The 16577-nt window shown below is 54.2% G+C and overlaps 1 protein-coding gene across 1 annotated transcript in view; it reads left to right on the forward strand.

Annotated features, from left to right (window-relative positions):
• The window catches only part of UNC13A (unc-13 homolog A), a 67412-nt gene extending 52930 nt beyond the window's left edge, over nucleotides 1-14482 (forward strand). The window contains exons 34-41 of the mRNA XM_004384506.1: nucleotides 910-948; nucleotides 2111-2140; nucleotides 3556-3612; nucleotides 4393-4473; nucleotides 4953-5100; nucleotides 10370-10462; nucleotides 11373-11532; nucleotides 14182-14482. Of these exons, the coding sequence (XP_004384563.1) occupies nucleotides 910-948; nucleotides 2111-2140; nucleotides 3556-3612; nucleotides 4393-4473; nucleotides 4953-5100; nucleotides 10370-10462; nucleotides 11373-11532; nucleotides 14182-14482 (909 nt within the window). The remainder of the gene's footprint in view (nucleotides 1-909; nucleotides 949-2110; nucleotides 2141-3555; nucleotides 3613-4392; nucleotides 4474-4952; nucleotides 5101-10369; nucleotides 10463-11372; nucleotides 11533-14181) is intronic.
• The last annotated feature ends 2095 nt before the right edge of the window (nucleotides 14483-16577 follow it).

The following is a 16577-nucleotide window of genomic DNA, read 5'->3' on the forward strand; positions in this document are numbered from 1 at the left end:
AACTACTCTGAGTGTTGTAGGGACTAAATGAGATGATGCATTAAAGTGCTTATCCCAGTGACTGGCCCAGAGGCAGTGCTCACTAAATCAGAGCTAATACTATTGGTGGTGGTGGTGGTGGTGGTAATATACAGACACACACAAGGGTAGAGACACGCCAGTAAAAGCATTTGAGTCCCCTTTTATGCATGAAACAAAGATGTTAAAAGATTTCACCTTGTCCAGAGGTTTCTAGTACTCAGCCCACTTCTTGGTGGCTGCAACCTGGGACTTCGTCTTTAACCACCTGGTGGCAGCGTACCCAACTACAGGCAATGCACTTGTAGGCAGGGAGATGAGGGGATTCACATTTATTGATGGCTTCCTGTGTGCCAGATCTTCTCATAGTTGCTGTTTCAGCTCACCTTCATGACAACCCTTTGAATGAGGTGGATACAATATCCAATTCTAATTTTGCGGATGAGGAAAGTGAGGGTTAGAGAGGAGGAGTCACTTGCTCAAGGTCACATAGTAAATACAAGCCAAAGTCAAGATTCATATTCAGTTCTCTGTGAATATGGAGCCCATTTGATTTCCTGTTATCCCAAGAACCAAGGGCCTCATATGTACAGTAAATGTAAATGCATTATATTTTGGCAGTGACTTTTCTCCTTTCTCTCTGGCTCTGTATTTCTGTATTTATCTCTGCTGCTTTTCTCTCTCTCTCATCCTTTCCTTTCTCTCTCACACCTTTTAAGAGTCGGTCAGTAAGGCATACACATGTTCCCTCATGCAGCCCAGTCACCAGCTCCCTGTATGGTGCAGATGCCCCTTAGCCCCTATCCCTGTGAGTACACGTGAGCCCCCCCACCCCAGGTCCTACCCAACATGAATTGCCAGGTTGATCACCCTGTGACGTTGTCTCTGCAGGGGACCCTCTTGAGAAAACATGGCAAGGGATTAGAAAAGGTAATGAGGGCCTCGCCCCCACTGAGGCCCCAAGCTCTGGTGTCTGCTCGTGTGTGTGTATGTGTATGTCTGTGTGTGCATGGGCAGGAAGGCCAGTGGAGGGTGTGGGTAGGAGGCGGGCATCCTAACCAAGTCCCACAAAACTAGAAATCAGAGACAAAGTGATTCCCCAAGGACACAACTTGGAGTGTGAGTGCCGGTGTGAGCAAAGAGATGTGCAGAGACAGCTCCCACCCTCTCATAACAATACCCAAGGGGCTCATCCCAGCCTGGGGCTGAGCCAAAACTCTCTGGCTTTGCAAAGCTCCCAGACACTGGGCCACTGCCCTGAGCTGGGGCATGTGTTGTTTTATGTGGACTTTGTTTTAATGGCTGTAAGGTGATGGGAGCTGTGGCAGCACCCAGGAAGCTGCCCTACTGAGCACTTGTGCAAAAACTGTCATGTCTGTGTGCACACAGATGAGATCTCAGCTTCATGATCTTGGGCTATAGGGCTTCCCCACTCACTTAGCCAGCTCCGTTGGGGGCACGTCTATGTGCCAGGCACCATATACACATATGTGAATGCGTGGGGTGTAGAAGTGTGTGGGTTTGTGTGTGTGTGATTGTGCACACACGTGCAAGTGTTCAGGAGTTCACACGTGTATTTTAGCGTGAGTTCTTCTGCATATGTGTATGTATGTGTATGTTGACCTGGCTGTGTGCATGCATGAACTTTCTGAATATGCATGTGGACTGGCCTGGGTGTATCGTCTGTTGCGTGTACTGGAAATACCTGTTGGTATGTTTCTTTTTGAGTCAGGCTGGGGTAAGACATTGGACGTTGGGGGAGGAGAGACCCCAAACTCCCTGTCTCCTCTCGCCAGCCCCAAGGGCCCTCATCCCAGAGTGGACTGACTGTGGGATCAGGCCACTTGTCCCCAGGTGAGGGGCTCATTCCCACCTCCTCGGCACCCCTAGAGTGCCCTGGCAATCCAGGAGTCTTTCCCTTGCCCCCCACTGAGGGGCAAGGGAAAATACCCACCTGGGGAGGGGACCCGGGACCCAGGAGGGAGCTCATGGGCTGGAGAGTGGGACTGTGCTTTGAGGGAGTAGGGAAGTCTCATTGAATATCCCCCTAGCAACCACGGAAATTCTGACCTCCGCCTGATTCTCTCCACAGGGCAGGGTGAAATTGCCAAGCCACTCAGACGTAAGACCGGCCTCTCACTGTCTGTCTGGCTCCCACCCCCACCCACCCCGTGCCCCTCACCTCTGTGGTCCGTGCCGTGTGGGGGCCCACTGTGAACTTGTCTGTCGGTCTCTTCTTCCTTTGTCTGTCTGGCTTGCTCGTGGGGGATGGTGGGCAGGGAGTGGTGGGTGGGGAGGAAGTTGTTCTCACCGGACTGCAGATGGAAGTAGCAGGGGAAATGGAGGCTCAGATAGCGGGGCTCCTGAGTAGCTGTGCCTTGTGAGAACCTCAAGGAACTGCAGACAAGAAATAAGAATAGTAATATCATAATACCAGTAGAAGCGGCAGAGTGGCTAACTCTTAGCCTATCAACGTAATTCCAAATGTCCCAGCTGTAAAAGCACCCCTCCTTGCCTAGCCCAGCCTAGGACCCCCCAGGTTGCAGAAATGCAGGGCTTCTGACCTTGCCTATAATCAGCCCCACCGCAAGCCCAAACTAGCCTCATATCCCAATTATCCAGGCCCAGAGAGGATCAGCTCACGGACATGCCAAGGTCATACAGGATGGTGATAGAGGAAACAGGGAGGGGGCAGGAGATGTGACTGCCAGGCTGGGACCTTGTCTTCTCCAGCACCACCCATGACCTTCAGAAGGTTACACCAAGTGATAACAACGAACACTGAGCAAAGACATTTAGTCCCAACTGAGTGAGGAAGGGGACATGATTTCCCCCATCTAGGTGGCAAAAGTAAGGCTCAGAGAGGTTAAGTGACTTGCCCAGGGCCACACAGCAGGACTGGAATTTGAACCCAGGCCCCCCTGGGCCATAATCACTATACCATGTTTGCGATGCCTGTTTTGGGGAGTGATGGGGGATGGGTCCTGAGGTGTGTGTTTGGTGGAGGGGATAGTCTTCCTCAAAAAGGTCAGAGTAACAGTGCCACCAGCTTCCCCAGGGTAATTCCTCTCCCCAAAGGGAGGGTGGTCCCATGGGAGGAGGAAGGGTTTCACCAGAGTCATTTCCCAAGACCCTGGCCCATCCTGTGGTTTTCCCAAGGCCCCTGACCTGGGACAGGCAAACTCAACTCCCTACACCCCACCCCAATATCTGGGACTCCATCTCACCCACTGCCCCTCAAAGCCCGCTCCCTGCCCATTTCTCTTCTCTGATCCCACAAACCTAGGGTCATGGTAGGGATGGGAGGGTTGGCAGAGAACCCATGGGTCTTGGGTTTTGAGGGATGAGGTCATCACCTCCTTCACAGCACTTCCTGGGGGACTTCAGACTTCTGTCCCCTCTGGGGACACTGCCCTGCCCAGAGCCTTTGGACAAGGACCAAGATGGCATTCAGGGCTGGGGTGTCAGCAGGGTGCTTGGGGACTGGGCTGGCAGGATCCCTGCCCTCATCCCAGCTATGTCTGTTGTTACCTGCAGGGAACCCAGATGATCTTCAATGCAGCCAAGGAGCTGGGTCAACTGTCCAAACTCAAGGTGAGGCCAGAGGTGGGGATGGGGAATTTAGGGGAGGGGAGATGTCCCAGGATGATGACATGCTTTGTAGGCTCAAGGGACAAAAACCCAGTACAGACTGACTCAGGCACAATTTATTGGCTATAATGTGTTAGGAAGATGTGCAAGGACCAGCTTCAGATACAGCCCCATCAAAGTGTCTGTCTTAGTTACCTAGTGCTGCTGTAACAGCAATACCACAAGCAGGTGGCTTTAAAGAGCAGAAATTTATTTTCTCACAGTTCATGAGACTGCAAGTCCAAATTCAGGGCACTAGCTCTAGGGGAAGATCCTTGTCTTTTTCAGCTTCTGTAGCCCCAGCATTCCTGGGTTCCTTGGTGATCTCCCGGTGGCATCTGTCTTCCCCCATTTGTGCTCCCTCCTGTGTCTGATCTGCCCTTTTTATAAATCAGAAGCAATTAGATTTAAGACCCACCCTACACTGATAATGACCTTGTTAACATAACAAGGAAAACTCTATTCCCAAAAAGGATCACATCCACAGGCACAGCGGTTAGGTTCCAACACATATTTGGGGAGGATACAATTCAATCCATAACAGGGGGCACATCATTTTTTCAACAAATATTTATTGAGTGCTTGCTGTGTACCAGTTACATGCTGGGCACTGAGGAGACAGTAATGAAAAGACAGACCCAATCTCCAACCCCTCCAAAGCATAAAAGGGACGAGACCCATAGGCAGGCAGATCCCCAAGGTGGTGCCTGCTCTGCCCACCTGGCCCTTTCTCCATCCGTCCAGGACCACATGGTGCGAGAAGAAGCCAAGAGCTTGACCCCAAAGCAGTGTGCCGTTGTCGAGCTAGCTCTGGACACCATCAAGGTGAGATTCCCCACCCCTGCCCCTACCACATGCAGCAGGCAGAGGGTGTGGCTGGTGTGGACATGGACCTAGGCTCAGACCCACATGGATTCATTCCATTTATAAACACTCCCTGATGCCCCTTCTGTGCCAGAGCCATTCTGGGTGATGTCAGCGCCCTGAGGAGCCCCAGTCTGAGGGAAACACCTGGATACAGACATCTCTAGCCCTGTGGGGTCAAGGGCTGGGGTAAAGGGAAGGACGGAAACTGGGGGAGCCCAGGGGGGGAGCAGTGAGAACTTCCTGGAGGGGGGATATGAAAGATGGGTTTTGAGGAATGCATAGGAGTTCACCAGGCAAAGCAGGACATGTACAAAGGCTCTGAGACAAGAATGAGAGGAGAGCAGCAGAGCCTAACTTTAGTGTTTTGAATCCCCCACGGCTGGCCTTCGAATGGGTGGCCATTGAGTGCCATTCTCACCTTCCCACCCTTCTTCCAGCAATACTTCCACGCGGGTGGCGTGGGCCTCAAGAAGACCTTCCTGGAGAAGAGCCCGGACCTGCAGTCCCTGCGCTATGCGCTGTCTCTCTACACACAGGCCACCGACCTGCTCATCAAGACTTTCGTGCAGACGCAGGCGGCCCAGGGTAAGCGCGCCGCCTCGCCCGCGGGACACACCCCCGCCCGCAGGGCCAGCCCAGTCTCTGAGCCGCAAGGAGCCTGTGCGGCCGCCATTGGCTCACCTCTCTGTCCTCTGTGACGTCATGGGCCGGGCAGTAATTGATAACTCCAGGGCACGCGGGAGCTCTGTAATGCCGGGGGGCCATTGAGAAGTGGACAGGCCCTGGAGTCGGAACCTATGACGTCATAGGACCAGGAGGTGATCGTTATCTCCTGGGAGGACCTTGACGTCAGGGACCAGGGAGTGACTGACAACTTTTGGGGGGCGAGACCTCGACGTCAATGTGTTAGAGAGTGATTGACAGCTCTGCGGCAGGACCACTTTGACCACAGGGACCAGGGAGTGATTGACAACTCCTGGGGGCGGCACCCTGGTGGTGGTGTGGTTAAGAGCAGCTGCTAACCGTAAGGTCGGCAGTTCGGATCCACCAGCCGCTCCTTGGAAACCCTATGAAGCAGTTCTACTCTGTCTTATAGGGTCTCTATGAGTCGGAGTCGACTCGACAGCAACAGGTTTGGGTTTGGTTTAGGGGCAGGACCTAGAGGTCATAGGATCAGGGAGTGATTGATAGATCCGGGGGCCGGAGGGACCTCTAACGTCCCTGTGCCAGGAAGTGATTGACAGCTCTGGTATGGGTGGGACCTGTGACATTTTGCAGCCAGGAATGATAGACAGCTCTGGGCGGGACCTCTGACCTGTGACCAAGGAATAATTGACAGCCCCAGGGGGTGTGAGGGACCCCAACCTAGAGGGTGGATGAAGAGGGAGACCTGCTTTCTCAAAATCTGTCTCCTGTTGCCTCTGTCTCCTGTCGCTCTTGGAGCTTACTCCCAGTAGCTGGAGCTGGGGGGCAGGACTCCCGGGTCTTCTTTCCCCTCCCTGAGGGCGCTTTTTTCGCAATTGACCTAAGGAGGGGTGCTCTGGAGCCCGGAGATAGGGGAGAGACTTCGGGGGAGCCCCGCAGCCTCGGGCGCCCTCCACTCCTTCACGCAGGACCCTCCGGGCGCCTTGCTCCCGCGCTCAGCTCCCCGCCCCCAGCCCTCGCTGCTTTTAGTGTCACTGGCGTCGCCCCGGAGCAGGAGGCCGTCTGTCCGTCCGTCTGCCGCTGACGTTTCTCTCTCTCTTGTTTCTCCTCCCTCTCACTCGCCGACCCTCCGCGCCTCTCCCGCTCCCCGCCACGCACTCGCCCCTCCATCCTCTCGCTCGTCTCCGTCTCTCCGTCCTCTCCCCCTCCCCGCCTCTCTCCTCCGCCCCTGATTAGTCCATGGTGGCAAAGGGACTAGGTTTACCCTTAGTGAAGAAATTTATCCTGAGAAGGGTACGTGCCTCCGCCTCCCGCCCGCCGCGCCCGGTGCCCGGTGCCTGCGCCCCTCCCGGCCCCCGGCTAGTAAAAAGCTCGTCCTTCCGCCTCCCCGGCCCGCGGGCCAGGACCAGCGCTGCCAAGGCCACAGCTGGAGGCGGAAGGACGGGGTGCTGGTTCCACCAGGGGAAGGAGAAGCGACTGGAGTTGATCCAGTTGTCCCTAGGCGCACGTCTTAATCCAGGTCCCAGGTCCCCGGACAAGCCACCTGTGTTGTCAAGAGTGGGGCTCAGATCTGGGGCCAGTGGCTGCCTCCCTGAGCCTCAGTTTTCTCATCTGTAAAATGGGGACAGTCATGGACCCTACTTCATGGGATTACTTTTAGGATTAGATGAGTTCGATTGAGAGACTTCTTGGCATGTAACAAGCTCGAAACAATTATTAGGTGTTATTATTACCATAGGAGTCCCTGAGTGGCACAAATGGCTAAGCTCTGGACTACTAACAGAAAGGTTGGTGGTTCAGACCCACCCAGAGGTGCCTCGGAAGAAAGGCCTGATGATCTGCTTCCTTGAAAACCCTATGGAGCACAGTTCTACTCTGCACATGTGTGTCGCCATGAGTTGGAATCGGCTCCACAGCAGCTAACAACAGCATAATTATTATACTTGATGTCACTTTTCCCAGAATAGAAAACAACGAAAATTTCTGTCAGGCACTAACTCTCAGCCAGCCCCTGTGCTGGCTAAGAACTGTCTCAAAGATTAGTCCCATCTGCCCCATGAAGGGGTTCATCCCCCACAGATGAGGACGTTGAGTCTCAGTGGAGCTTAAGCCACTTGCCCAAGGAGCCCTTTCTGTGGGGGGCCTGGGAATTGGGAAGCGGGGAGTGGGGTTGGGGAAGCACAGAGAGACCAACGGAGGACCCTTCCCCTTGGAGCCAGCAAAGAACGGGACGGGGGCGCCCAGCACTGCCCCCCTCCCACCTTCTTACTAGCTTTGGCCTTGGTCTGACCCCTCACCTGACCCACCACTGTCCAACTCCACCCTGGCACCCCCAGTCTGGCCCAGATTGAGCTTGCTGCAAAGCATCAGCCTGGGGGGCAGTAAGGCTGAGCATGTGACTGGTGGGGGTGGGTGGGCGCCTGAGATGACCAGGAAGGTGGCTGGGGGTAGGCAGTGAAGATGGGGGGCACGCATCCCAGCACTGAGATGATGGGGGTCTCCAGGCCTCCTCTGCCACTAGCCTCAGTCACTTCCAGTCCAGCGCGAGGTAACCCAGATCAACCTTGGACCAACCCAATCCCCACCCCGACTTGCCCTTTGTTCCTCTCCCCATGCATGTGGGGCTCCAGGCGTGGGGAGCTGCCTGGGGGGCTGGGGAGGGGCTGGGTGGAGGTGCTGGCGGTCACAGGTCCCCAGGCCCAGCAGGACACCTTGCCTGGAGTCACAGAGGGAGGGATAGGGACAGAAACCTTTAAGCTGCCCCTTTAATCCCAATCCCCATACAGACCAAACAGGAGGCTTGCAGTGGTCAGAAAATAAGACACCCCACCCTGGCTCAGGCAAACAAGTGAATTTATTGGCCCTAGAACTGAAGACTAAATGTAGGGTTGGCATCAGGAATAGCTTGATCCAGAGCCTGTGAAAATACCATTGGTCATTGGTCTTAACAGTTAAATGACAGATTCTGGGCCAAGTTATATAAATCTTAAGATTTTATTTGGGAGTAAACCAAATTGCTGCAGTAAGAAAGCTTGGCACTTAAGAGGAGACGACAAGGAAACTTCAATTTGAGAAAGAGCAGTCTTTTTTTATAGAAACTTTGAGGAAGTTAGTTGGAAAAAATGGGATAGGATCTGGAATGTTGTCATTTAAATAAAGGCAGGTCCTTTCAAAGTGGGAACCCACCAGCCGCTCTTCAGCAGAAAGATAAGGCAGTTTGCTTCCAGAAAGTTTTACAGCGTTGGAAACCCTATGGGCAGTTCTACTCTGTCCTGTAGGGTCGCTATGAGTTGGAATCGACTCGAAGCCAATGGGTTTGGTTTTGGTTTGGTTTCAAAGAAGGAGCAAGTTTGTGATTGAGCTACATGTCCTTTTTTTCATTTGTAATAGATGCAAGTGTTCTTAGTTGTACTGTGAGGAAGTCTCAAGAGAACATGAGTTTAGAAAATACCAGTTAAATAAGGTTTACAGGTGGAAGTACCTAAGGCTGGTCTAGCCTGGTTATGTTCATTTCTGGTTGGCACTACTGACTCACTTTTCACCCTTGTTGGGAAGAGAAAGCCCTGGAAGTTCCACCATTGTCCCTGCCAGCTTAGCACCCACCCCCCTGCCCAAAGATGGAGACTCTTAACTACCAGTTCCAGCCAGAAGTTCCAGGGACAAGTCCAGTTGGTTCAGCTTGGGTCACATGACCATCCCTGGGCCAATCACTGCAGCTGTGCACAGGGAATGCTCTGATTTGGCACTTGTGGCTTATTTAGCCATACCTGAAGCTGGGATGGACCCCGCCCTACCTGAACTCCAGGTCTGAGGTGAGGGTGGGGCATTCCTCAACAGAATGTGGAGAATCTATATTGGAAGGGCAATGGTGTGGGGGCAAGGAAAATAATAGAGGTTCCTACAAGCTATCACTACAGGAGGGATGAGGATTCTGGGTCTGCAGCAGAGTCAGCAAGGGCAAGTGGAGGGAGATGTATCAGGAGGGACACTGTAGTCACAAAAAGGACTTTGATTATTACAGAGTGAGATGGGAGATATGGGAGGGTTTTGAGCAGAGGAGGGATGTGATCTGCCTTAATAATATTCCACTGGTGCGTTGAGAGCATCTGAGACGGGCAAGGGTGGAGGCAGGGAGATGAGGAAGGAGGCTGTCTTAGTTCCCTATTCTTCTGTAACATAAATACCACAAGTGGGTGGCTTTAAAGAACAGAAATTTATTTTCTCACAGTTCTGGAGGCTAAAAGTCCATATCAGGGTCTCAGCCGTATTGATTCCTTCCTTGTTGGTAGCCCAGGGTGGTCCTTGGTTCCTTGGTATTCCTTGACTTATAGATGATCCTCACACTAGTGTTTGTCTTCTCCCATGTGTGTGTCTGTGTCTATTCTGCCCTTTATAGAACTCAGAAGTAATTAGGTTTAGGATCCTCCCAACATTGGTATGATCTCAACTAACTGATGGATTACCTTACATTAGATTGCATTATGGAAAGTGATTACATTACATTATGGAATGTGATTATGTTACATTACATTATATTTACATTACTGTATTATGTACTGAAGGTGATTACAAAGGTTACTGCAGTAGTCCAGGTGAGTGGTGGTGGGAGCTAGAGCAGGATGGAGGCCAAGCAGGTGCATCAAATTTGGATATATTTGGAAGGGAGAACCGTCAGGTTTAGCCAATGTACCAGCACATAGGGGGAGAGTGAAACCAAAGAATGGGGTCAGGACTGAAGTGTGGGGCACCCCAACACTTTTAGGACCTATGACGGAGGAGGAACTGACAAAGGAGGGTGAGAACAAGCAACTAGTGTAGTAGGTTGAGAACCTGAAGAATGTGGCATCAAAGCCAAGAGAAGAAACTGAGGCACAGGAGGTCAGGGTGTCAGAGGCTACCAAGATGGTGTGTAAGATAAGGGCTGAGTTTTGACAACATGGCAGTCATTGGAACTACAGAAATGGAGGCAGATGGGTTAGACCCAGAGAAGTTAAGACATCTGCCCAATATCACATAGGAAGGTGGTAAAAGGCCAGAACCCAGTTGGCCCCCCAAGAGCACCTACCTTCCCCGCCCCCCTCAGTGCCACTCTGTTGGGACTGATGACCTGGTGCCACCAGCACATGGTGGGTGGGAGGCAGTCATGGTCCCTCCTGAAGGATGGGGATGAATGGAGCTCACACCAAGCATCCTCCCCTGCACCACCCAGGTTCGGGTGTGGAAGACCCTGTGGGTGAAGTCTCTGTCCACGTTGAGCTTTTCACTCATCCTGGAACTGGAGAACAGAAGGTCACAGTAAAAGGTGAGTGGCCTGAGGTAGGGGTAGGGATTGGGGGGGGTACCTCAGCCAGAACTCCTTAAATTCTGAGACAGAAACTCAATTCGAACTGGTTTAAGCAAGAAAAAAATATCTTGTGTAAGGGTTCATAAAACTGAAAAGTTCAGAGGCAAACCACTTTCAGGCATGGCTACATCCAGACTCAATCCCACTTCTCTCAATTCTGCTTACCTTTTTTTTGTTTGTTTGTTTTTATTCTGTGAATTAGAATGCAAGCTGGGCTGTTGTGTCCAAGTCCTAAAATAACAGTTGCTTAAACAAGACAGAATATCTTTTTCTCTGAGTGGTGCAAATGGTTAATGCACTTAGTTGCTAATTGAAAGGTTGAGGTTCAAGTTCACCCAGGGGCACCTCGCAAGAAAGGCCTGGCAATCTACTTCTGAAAAATCACCCATTGGAAATCCTATGGAGCCCAGTTATACTCTGACACACATGGGGTCACCAGGAGTTGGGAGTCACCTCTATGGGCACAGGTTTATTTTTTTCTGAGGTAACAATACAAGTGCAATCAGTCTAGAGCTGATGTGGCAGCTTTGCAGTATTGGAGATCCAGACCCCTTCCATCTTTTGTTGCGCTATCATCCCAAATGTGTTTTCCGTCTCTATAGGGTCTCAAAGAACTCAGCCCCGCACACTATTCCAGCCTGCAGCTAGGAAAATGACGTTTAGGGTACACTCCCTGCTTTTTAAAGCCACTACCGGAAAGCCGATACATCCCTTCCTCTCACATCTCATTGGCCAGAACTCACATGCTTAGCTGCAGGGGTTGCTGGGAAATGTAGTCTTTATATCAGACAGGCTTTGAAAACCACAGATGTCTACCAGGTCCTATTCAGGGACCCTGACTAGCCTTATCCTCTACTTTCCTGAACAGTGGTGGCTGCCAATGACCTCAAGTGGCAGACTTCTGGCATCTTCCGGCCGTTCATCGAGGTCAACATTATTGGGCCCCACCTCAGCGACAAGAAGCGCAAGTTTGCCACCAAATCAAAGAACAACAGTTGGGCCCCCAAGTACAACGAGAGCTTCCAGTTGTGAGTTTGGGATGCTTTGGGAGAGCATGGGGGAGTGGAAGGGAGGGGGTACTTGCCAGGAGAACCTCAGGGGCAAATAGGCAGGAGGAATTTCTGAGGGGCAGGAATGGGAGGGGCACATCCTGGGAGGGTGCAACAGTGAAGTCTGAAGTAACACTGGGATGGAGGTCACCTAGGGGGGCAGGCAGGTCCCAAGGAGGCAGTGAGTGTGATAAGGGGAATGGGGTGGGGAATGTGGGGGTCACGTGGTGATATGGGTTTCTGCAGGTGAAAGGGAAAGTCTGGGCAGAGGGTGTGTGGGTGGAGCCATTTCCGGGGACTCTGGTCTTGTTAAGGGGCATCGGTGGTCACAATGGGGTGTGAGAGGGGTTCAGGGGCACGGGGTAGGACTGGGGTCATTGGGGACAGGGACTCCTGGAGTCAGGAGTGGACCTTGCCAAGGCTGTTGGGATTTGGGATAGGCCACCTGGGGGAGTTGACTCTTGGGGACAAGAGTGTGCCTTGGTTGGGAGTTTAGGTATGTCATGTGGGGTGGGGTGGGGTCACATCCAAATGGGAGGTCCTGGAGTCAAGAGTGGATCTGGAGAGGGGCCACTGGGGAGAAGCAGTGTCACTTGGAGGGATCTTAAAGAGACAAGAGTGAGTGTGGTGGGGGTTGAGGTGGAGTCACCTGGCGAAGTGAGGTTCCTGATGAGCAGGAGTGAGCTTGGGTCTAGGGGGGGTTCTGAGGACCTGAGGGGCATAAATAGGTCAGGGTGTACTGGGAGTGGGTTACTTGGGCTGGGGTGGGGTCTTATGGGTTCTTTGGGTCAGGTGTGTGAAACTTATGGGGCATTAGGGCAGGGCAATGTTGGGAGTGCTCTTAGGGGAAACGAGTAATGAAGGGTACAGGGCATCACGGTGGGGATCACCTGGGAGTGATGGTGTCTCCTAGGATCCAAGAGTGTGAACAGGCCAGAATGATGTCATATTAGAGGGGTTTCTTGGTCAGAGGACTTTGGGGGGGAAGGTTACCTGAGATAAACCTCGGGAGAAGGAGCTCAGCTTAGATGGGGGCCAGGGGACCAGGTGTCACCTGGAGTGGGGCGGAGTAAGTTCAGGACTAGGAGTGCAACCTGCTTTGGGGGGAGGAACAGCAGGGAGCAGTGTGGGTGTGGCCTGAAGGGAGGGGGCTCTTGAGCAGGGAGCTTCAGGGCAGGTCACCTAGGGAGTGCTTGAGGGCAGGAGCCCAGAGTCATGGGAGAGGTGGCCCAGAGTGGGTGTCACCTCTGCTGAGACATTATGACAGATCATGTCAGGAGAGGGTCATGGGGAAAGGAGGGGCAAACTAGGGGACACATGGGGGATGCTTTGGGTTCAGGTGGGAGTTTGGTCAGGGCTTCTGTTTGGGCCATCTGGGGTGAGGTGGGGGAGCCAGAGGTTTGGCCAGCTAAGGGTTTGTGTGCAGGCATCTTGCGGTGTGGGCATGGCCTGGTATGGGGGTAATGAGGGAAGAGTCACTTAGGGTGGAGAACTTGGTTCAGCAGGGGTTGGGTGTAGGCCAGCGTCATTGCGTGGGGGTGGGCCCAGCCAGAGTCCCAGTGTGGTGGGAGTGTGGCCTGTCCTGGGGGATTTAGGGACAGGAATCATCAGGATTATGAGTGCCACTCCTCGAGGGCTGGGCTGGCCCACAGCAGAGGCGAAAAGGGTGGAGTCACCTGCTGTAAGTGTAGTCTAGAGTGGACATTGTGGGTTGGAGTCACCTAGGTTGGTGTAGGGCCCTCTGGAGTGCTGGCCGTCACGGGGCAGGGACGTGGTTTAGTGTGGAAGGTCATAGGGATGAGGGGGGTGTCAGCAGGTGTGAGCATGGCGCAGCGCAGGCCAAAAGTGGGCAGTCATGGGGGCGGGGTGCCACCTGGTGTGGGCGTGGCAAGCATAGGGTTGCAGGTGCGGAGTCACCTGGAGCAGGACATAACCTAGGGCAATCATCGGAGTGGAGTCACCTGGTGTGGGCATGGCCTGGGTTTTAGGGGGCCTCCGGGGCACATGTCATCATTTGGGCAGAAATGTGTTTCAGCATGGGAGGTCACGGGGATGGGGAGCTGTCACTTGGTGTGAGTGTGGCCTAGCGGGGGAGGGGGGAGGTCACCTGAGGAGGGGGCGATCTAGCGTCGGAAGTCATGAGAATGAGTGAGTGGGTCACCTGGTGTGGGCGTGACCCAGAGCATTTTCCGGATGTGGTCACCTGGGGCAGGGCATCACCTAATGGAGTGCAGGACTCACTGGGAGTGTGGGTCGGCCTAGAGTGGTAGATCATGAGGATGGGGAAGGCAGGTCACCTGGTGTGGGTGTGGCCTGGCGAGTTTGCAAGTGCATGGTCGCCTGGGATGGGGCATCACCAGGTGGGGCACTGGGGTCAGCCTAGAGTGGGAGGCCATGTTGCTGGGGGACAGGGATGAGGGTGTCACCTGGTATAGGTGTGGCCCAGCGCAGGGTTGTGGGGGCGTGATCACCTGGGCCGGGGCCAGGGCACACCTAGTGTCGAAGATCACAGGGTGGAGTCATCTGGCCTAATGTGGGCAGTCATGGGCTGGTGGGGGGGAGGGTATCACCTGGTGTGGGCGTGGCCCAGCGCGTGTTCAGGGGCCCCTCACGCCCCTCCCCCTGCAGCACACTGAGCGCGGACGCGGGCCCGGAGTGCTACGAGCTGCAGGTGTGCGTCAAGGACTACTGCTTTGCGCGCGAGGACCGCACCGTGGGGCTGGCCGTGCTGCAGCTACGCGAGCTGGCCCAGCGCGGGAGCGCCGCCTGCTGGCTGCCGCTCGGCCGCCGCATCCACATGGACGACACCGGCCTCACGGTGCTGCGCATCCTATCGCAGCGCAGCAACGACGAGGTGGCCAAGGAGTTCGTCAAGCTCAAGTCGGACACGCGCTCCGCCGAGGAGGGCGGTGCTGCGCCTGCGCCCTAGCGCGGGCCGGGCGGGCGGCACTGCGCCTGCGTGGGGGTGGGCGGGCGGCACTGTGCCTGCGCGGCGTCCTGGAATCGAGGTGGTGCTTGCCCGCTGGGACTTCGTGGAGGCCACGCCCCCACCCTCGACGCCGAGAGCACGCTGCGCCTGCGCCCTTAACTTAGTTCTCCCTCTGGGGAATTTTGAGCGGTCGTCGCCCCGCCCTCTCGTAGTGGCCGCGCCCTAGAGTGCGAAGAAGAAAGAAGCCACATCCCCTACTTGAGGCCACGCCCCCAGCGTCTAGGGGCCTCTGGAGCTGGGAAGGGAGTAAGTCCGGTCCCCTTGGAGAAGGCCACTCCCTCTTGGAGGAAGCCCCGCCCCTTGGAGGAAGCCACGCCTCTGTCCCTGGGAAAGCCATAAAGACGGGTATAAAAGCCCTCGGGGGCCCCAGACCAATTGCCAAGTATGGAACTCTCGGCTCCCTGGGGGCGGGGCCTGGGCAAGGGACACGGCTTCCTGGAACGCCCCCTGGAATATTTAGGGGCTGGAGGGCCTAAGAGGCAGATTGGGGGCTCCCTGGGAGGTCTGGAGTCCATTTGTATGTTTGTGCAAAAAATAAAAGGGGGGAGGGGGAACGAGGGGGTTTCAAAAGCACATGCGCCCTCGGGCGTCCACACCCTGGGGTCAGAGGGGACGACTCTGGGGCACCCGCGCAGCTCCCACTCCTTTATGCGGGTTCACCTTCCCTTCTCCCCCACATACCCAGCCCTTCCACATCATAGAATTCAACCTACCCATTGGACAGATCGCGAAACTGAGGCCCAGAGAGCTGCTGGAGACTGGCTGGAGGATCATAGTGCCACGCCCCCTCCCCACCCTCATCTGCCTCCATGCCTCATTGAAGGGTGGGCTGAGGTCGGGAAACCCACCTCAGCTCCTCATTGCTGCTAACTCCCCTTCGGGAGACCTCCCCCCATCCTTACAAGGAGTGGGGGTCCTGGGCCAAGGCCCCCACGGCCTCCTCCCTCCTCTGACTGTCAAACAAGACCCCTCTCCTCTGTCCTTTACCTAGGACCCCAGGGGGAATGCCCTGAGAAATCTTGACCTCTGCCCAAGAAAGAGGGAGGATCGGGGTCCCCTTGTCCCAGCCTCCCTTCCAACCCCTTCTTTCTCTCCCAGAGCCCTCCAGTCAGGAAAAAAAAACCGGAAAGCGACCAGAAATTCTAGGTGTGTGTGTGTGTGTGTGTGCATGTGAGAGTGAATAGTCAAGCATGTTTGGAGCTTATTCTTGAAAATCTCATTTGTTCATTCAAATGCCTAGGGGGCCCTCCCTGCCTGATGCTCTTCCTCCAGATGGTAATACTGGGGAAACTTCACTGGAAAGCTGAAGGTCCCCACATTTCAGCAGAATCTTTCAGGAAAGTTTTCCATCTACTAGTTTTGCAAGGAGCCCTGGTTGTGCAATGGTTAAGTGCTCAGCTGCTAACTAAAAGGTCAGTGGTTTGAGCCCACCAGCTGCCCCTATAGAGAAAGAACTGGCAATCTGCTCCTGTAAAGATTTCCGCCTAGGAAGCTCCGTAGGGCAGTTCTACTCTGTCCTATAGGGTCGCCGAGTTGTAATCAACTCGACAGCACACAACAAAATAGTTTTGTAAGGTTTATGTTTGGCTCCAGGTCCGCTTTTTGCATTGGACCTCCTGGATTGTGCTGAATGCTAGAGAGAAATTAAATGGGGGGCTGAGATGAAGAGTGGCTGGGCTCGTGTGGAGGGGAGGGGGATACCTTAGATGGAGGAAGTGAGCATTGAGAAGGAACCCCCACTGGAGAGACAAAAGCACCAGGCAGAGGGAAGAGCAAGTGCAAAGGCCCACGGGTTGGGAGGTTTGAGACACAGCGTGACCAGTATGGCTGGAGCAGAGTGAGTGAGGAGTAGTAGGGGGCGATTGGGACAGGGAGATCTGCAGAGATCAGACCAGGCAGGGCCTCATATGCAGCATCGAAGAGTTTAAGTTTGTCCCTAAGAGCCTGGGAAGTCACACAAGATTGTAAAGCTAGGGAAAGACATGATTGGATTTCACGTTTCAAAAGCTCCCTCTGGTTGCCTGTAGGAGAGTGG

Source organism: Trichechus manatus, unplaced genomic scaffold (assembly GCF_000243295.1).
Source record: "Trichechus manatus latirostris isolate Lorelei unplaced genomic scaffold, TriManLat1.0 scaffold00122, whole genome shotgun sequence".
Lineage (NCBI taxonomy): Eukaryota > Metazoa > Chordata > Mammalia > Sirenia > Trichechidae > Trichechus > Trichechus manatus.